The 5,995-nt window shown below is 33.2% G+C and overlaps 2 protein-coding genes across 2 annotated transcripts in view; one reads left to right on the top strand and one right to left on the bottom strand.

Annotated features, from left to right (window-relative positions):
- Positions 1–603: 603 nt before the first annotated feature.
- LOC108692889 (pro-resilin) lies at positions 604–4,001 on the top strand. The gene is made up of 6 exons (XM_018201442.1): positions 604–848; positions 1,218–1,695; positions 1,965–2,242; positions 2,357–2,591; positions 2,974–3,251; positions 3,365–4,001. Exons 1-6 carry the CDS (start codon positions 822–824, stop codon positions 3,527–3,529), a joined length of 1,461 nt encoding a protein of 486 aa, XP_018056931.1. The 5' UTR covers positions 604–821; the 3' UTR covers positions 3,530–4,001.
- Positions 4,002–4,796: 795 nt separating this feature from the next.
- The window catches only part of LOC108692911 (integrin alpha-PS4-like), a 5,358-nt gene continuing 4,159 nt past the window's right edge, over positions 4,797–5,995 (bottom strand). Inside the window, exons 8-10 of the mRNA XM_018201485.1 lie at positions 5,451–5,974; positions 4,961–5,250; positions 4,797–4,862 (exon numbers count right to left, since the gene is read on the bottom strand). Coding sequence (XP_018056974.1) covers positions 4,803–4,862; positions 4,961–5,250; positions 5,451–5,974 — 874 coding nt within the window. The 3' untranslated portion in view covers positions 4,797–4,802. The remainder of the gene's footprint in view (positions 4,863–4,960; positions 5,251–5,450; positions 5,975–5,995) is intronic.

Below are 5,995 nucleotides of genomic sequence, written 5' to 3'. Positions count from 1 at the left end.
TCTCTCTCTCTCTCTCTCTCTCTCTCTCTCTCTCTCTCTCTCTCTCTCTCTCTCTCTCTCTGTCGTAATTTCAGTAAACTAAAAATAGCAACAGAGCGAAAGCTTAAAATTCAATATGTTTAATTTTAAATATTATCTAATTAAAGCTTAAGATTAATAATATCTCTTAATATTATCTTTCAAAAAATTATAATATTGACTATTAGAAAATCATAATATACATAATATACATAATAACTTTTTAAAGTTGTATATATATTCTGGTCTTATTATTTTTGTCAAAAAAATATTTCTGACGTGCCTCAAGTCAGATTTGAGAATAAGGAATGTCCATTCGAGTATTTGCGCATGATATCACTAACAAGAACTTGCGGATTGGCTGCAATGCACGTGCTTCCTATTCCTTCCGGTAGATTTGACCGTTTGGATTGGTGGACGCTCTTTGCGTGTCCAATCGCGCGGCTTGATTCGAATAAGCGCGCATATACGGACATGACGACACATGGATGCGCAATAGATTGCGTAATTGATGCGTCAAAACGTCACCATGCTTATATATAAACTGTGTCACGATCATTGTCAGTCGCGCTACAGTACGTGTTATATGGTATATTTTATACTCCGGAGAAACGTCAGCAGTGTCAGCACTGTAAATAGAAATGTTAGTCTGCGTTCATTTGTGTTGAAAACGCTTCGTGAAAGGAATCGGGAAGACGTCCGACGATCGTCTGCACGTTGCGCATTGGTGATATTACAAGTGCGATCTATTTCAACATCGTCTCCATTCGAATCGAAATTAGGTTGTTAAAGCAATCACGAAAATGGCCAACTCTCCAGTGCATAATCCGGTAAGTACCTGCTACAGGTACACGTTTTGATAGAACTTTCATTGATCCACAAAGCATCTGCATTGCCGATGCCTTTTGCGTCTTACGAGTCACGAATTTACATATCATTAATTTCTTAACCGTTTCTTTGATGTTATTCAGAGTGTAGTAATTATGAATTATTAATAATATATATTAACTTTTAACTTGTCAGAATATATATATATTACTTTGAACGGTTATTATATATAAATATATATCATAATTTTTTAATTAAAAAATTAATTAATATTAAGAACTTTTTTGTGCTTCAATTAATACAATTAAACAATATCAAATTTTGAGTTTTGTTATGTTTACCATTTTTTTTACAATTATATTTTGTGACAGGAAATTCCATATGTAGGAAAAATAGAAGGAGGCCTGAGGGCAGGTACAATGGTGAAGATACAAGGCAAGGTGCCATCACAGGCTGTACGATTTGCTATCAATTACCAGCTCGGACCGACATTAAATCCAAGAGATGACATAGCCATTCATGTATCTCCGCGCTTCCCTGAAGGCTTTATTACTAGAAATCACATAGAATCGATGACCTGGGGCATAGAAGAAAATGCTGGCCCAATGTGGATTCAGCCAGGCCAGGAATTCGAGATACTGATTCTATGTGACCATCACTGTTATAAGATTGCCATCAATGGCAGGCACTTCACAGAATTCGCTCATCGATTACCATTCATAAAAGTTACTCATTTGGTTATCGATGGTGATGTTGAGGTACATTCCATCACATATGAACAAGTATCAGTCGAGTCATCAAAACCTTCAGTACCAAATGATGTAGAAACTGCTAATTTTGGACCACCACGTAAGGAATCATATTTTTATTTTAATTACAGCTAGTACATATTAATATAAATTTTGCAAGTTACTATAAAATCTCATTGAAAATATGATCTTATGAAGATAATATATATATTAAAATGTAAAATATATTAAAATATATTAATTAGCACATACATATAATTAGCTTAGCTAATTTCGTTTTACACTTGTCATCTTCAATTTACTAAACCTTAGGATTTATATTTTTTATCTTAATAAAAGTATTGATAACTTTTGTATTTTTTATTCTAGCTCCAGGTGGTTTATATCCAACGATCCAACCTCAAGGTGGATATGGTCCTCCTCCTCCAACTGGTTATGGTCCTCCTTCGACTGGTTATGGTCCTCCTCCTCCTCCTACTGCCTATGGTGGTCCTGATGGTTACAACCCACCAAGAGCCTATGGATATCAACCTAATCAAAAAGCAGAGGAAGAAGGCGTTTTTGGAGATTGTCTGGACAAAGTTGGATTAGCATTAGGTGGATTAGTGGCAGCTGGAGGTGTAGCGGCAGCCATGCATGCGATGAATGTAAAGATATATAAAGATATTTAAATATTTTTATTATATTTAAATTTGTCATTATATTTACAATAATATATATTACTTAAATGATATATAATATTAAATACACATGTTTCTTAGAAAAAGAAGGAAGAAACTGAAGAAAAAGATCATGAAAAATTAGATTCTTCGAAGTCAAAGACGGAAAGCGAAAGTGGTTTCGGAAATTTAGCTGGATCTCTTGGGATGGCTTTAGCTAGCAGCCTGGCAAGCAATGCCTTGCACAGCAACTCACACGCACAACAAGGCTATCCCGCTCAGCAATCAGGTGGTGGTGGTGGTGGTGGTGTATTCGATTCTATTTTAGGAGCACTGGGTATAATATATTTATAACTTAAATTTCAAATATATTATATATGTAATTTAATCGGAGATATGTCTTGAGATTTTTTGACGAGTTATACGTGTGAACAAAAATCTATGATTTAACGAATTGTATCTTTCGGTAATTTCTGTAAATGGATATATCATATCATGATTCAAGAGTCTTATAAATCAGAAAATCTGTAATCAAGCGCTGGCGTGACTGTCCGAATGACATCATCGCATCGGAATTGCAAGGACGGGCATATTTCTTAGATGAGATAAATAGATGATTATCCGTGTCCAAGATTCTTGATACTGAATCTTAGAATATAGTATAGTAAATTTTAGTATATAATTTAGGACATCTATTTTATGTTTTTTATTGGTATTAGGCGGTGGAGGATCTCAACAGCCTGCTTATCCAAATCAACCATCTTCTGGTAATGGTCTGAGCGGAACATTAGGATCTCTACTCGGTGGTGTTCTCGGTGGTGGTGGAGGTCATCAGCAACCAGCGTATCAACCTTCAGGAGGATATGGTGGATATCAACCATCCGGCGGTTATCCGACATACGGCGGCCAAAGTTCTGGCGGATCAGATCTGTTGTCGGGAATTGGATCGGCCTTATTCAGTTCGGCTCTAGACGGTCTGAATAAACGTGGAAAAGATGTAAATAACATATTTCGATACATTTTCGATTTCAGCGATGTATATAATTAAAAAGTGCAAAAGGAAATTCAATTATGTTTCTAAACAATACTTGATGAATTCTTTCTGTATAGAAATCTCATGATGAATATCATTCTGGACCTCCTCCAAGTTATGAGCCTCCACCTCCAACACCGCCAGCACCGAAGCCAGCTCCGCGTCCGGAAACTCCACCGTCTTCAGGTGGCCACAAATTAACTGCGGATGAAATTTCAAAGGGACTTGGATTAGATGATTAAACGCTTCGGAAAACTTTGACCTGCAAGTATTCATAGATGATCTTATGCTCTCTTATTGCTTGAAAATGTAATCTATATATCATTACGAATCTCGTTTATTGAAATATGCTATTATTTTGTATCGTTAATATCGTTTATTTCTTGATATCAGCGAATATTTAGACGTATTAATGGCAGCTGCATCAAATATAAATGCGAAAGAATGCTACTTGATATTATACGAATCTCATAAACGTTATGAATTTTCATATGGATATTAAGTAGATTGTAAGTTCCAAAATCGCTTTTAAAGACTTTAAAGTTGCATATTTTAGGTAAGATTCAAGATAGAAATTAAAACACTGCTCTTTACAAAGTTATACCTTCCATGAAATAGTCCGAATGAGAGCTGTATAAGTATAGCAGGAAGTTAATATTTTTTAAGATTATATTTTTATATAAAAATTTTATTATTTTATAAGAGTGGCCTTAACCAGAGAGAGATATATATATATAAAATATATACCTTATATATACATTTAAATTACGAACAATTATTATACATATATATATTTATTTTCATTAAAAAATAAATATACACATCACACATGTATAAAATATATTAAAGTATATTAAGTTACGTTCTAAAGTCTATTTTTGTGTATCCGACTATGATTGAGAACATCCGGACGCAGTAATTTAGTGTTCCTGCCTAATAATACACATTACAATGATATCTTGATGTCAAAATAAAAATTTATCTACTATAATTATGATATTCAACTAAACTTCAACAATATTACTTAAATGTGTAATTTACTTACTTATTTTTTAAAATCTTGTTTATTGAGATACGTGAGACACACGATTATTTCTTAATAAATTTTTAGAATTGGCATACAGATAAAAAAAAACAGGAAAAAATATTTCCCGATATCATATATAAATCTTATGAATTAATTGCATAAATAAAATTAAACTCGTTTCGAAATTGCTTTGTAGGATTTTAAAGATTGTATGTTTTAGATGGCAGTTTTGAAAAAATAAATATATCGCTTCTTACTGAATCTTTTATAGTCCAATTATAGCAAGGTAAATATTTTTTGAAATTACATTTGTATAAAAAATGCTTTATTGTTTTATGAAACTGTTCTTAAAAAGATATACATAATATATATTTTTTTATATATTAAACTATAATGACAATTATGGTCTACTATTTACGAAGAAAAAATATATATCATAAAAAATGCATTAAAATTAATTAAGTTCTATAAATTTTATTTATGCGTATTCAGTCATGATCCAGAGTTGCTGTGGAAGATGTTGTTTCCAGAACCACATTGTACTTTTTCTGAAACACAAATCACTATTTAATAAAGCAACTAATGACAATCATGAGAAATTAAAATGAGAACTTTTATTTAACTTTGATGAGAATGCTAAACATACGTCAGTCTCAGCTTTCAACGCTTCGAGTTCCAACTTCTTCTTTCTAGTGAAGAAGCCAATTTTTATTAAACCTAGTACTAACAATATCAACAATACAATTCCTAAAATCACCGATAACGCTATTATCCACACAGCTATTCCTTGAGCTATCGGTGAACCTAGAAATGTTGTTGCAACCAAAGTAGTGTCCGGTTTATGACCTTCTCTTTGAGCAATATTATCAGGTTGCGTTATAGTAACGCTACCTTCAGTCACGTAAAATATAATGTCTTTATGCCTCAGCATGTCAGCTGTAATCAGAAAATATTCAAAATATATTCTTCTCTTATATCAATTTCTTATATCATATTCTATCATGTGTTCTTTTATATATATTAATTGGTAATATCTGGAAACACTGATAGTGTCTCGGCGCTAAGCGACACTGCCATAGCTATTTTACACAAGCCAACGAGTTGCCAGGGATTGAGATTATTGGATTTATATTTACCAGGGAAATTCGATAATTGCAAATCCAACGTCACCAAAAATTTCGCAACAGACAAATAACTTAAGAATGGACCCAATCTACAAGTGATATGAACGCATTCAATTGCATTACTTGTGCAATTAATATAAAGCGTTCTGTTTTCAGATGGCACATTTATCTGCGTGTTTTCTTCTATGCTGAATCTCGCGTGCGTGTTATTACTCGCGATGCTCGATGAATTCACAATTACATCATCCATGGATACGATCTTGTTAGATGTAATAGAAAGTACTTCTGTTTGATTTGAGTCGCTGCAATAAAATTGATATCCGTCCATTCTACCGACAGTATCGTTGATACTGATGATCATTACGTCCTTGACATCGGGTCGGCGAAGGTGCGTCGGAATTTTCACAGTCAATATTACTTCCTCAATAGGACTAGCGCCGAATTTTTGCACCTCATAGAAATGTTGAAACCTGATATTGTTCAACGATTTCTTCTCGTCTTCGCGTAGATATGAGTATAAGTTTTCTTGTGCTTTCCTAATGAAAACAAAAATGAAA

Source organism: Atta colombica, unplaced genomic scaffold (assembly GCF_001594045.1).
Source record: "Atta colombica isolate Treedump-2 unplaced genomic scaffold, Acol1.0 scaffold83, whole genome shotgun sequence".
Lineage (NCBI taxonomy): Eukaryota > Metazoa > Arthropoda > Insecta > Hymenoptera > Formicidae > Atta > Atta colombica.
This window is presented reverse-complemented; position numbering and strand designations above follow the sequence as displayed.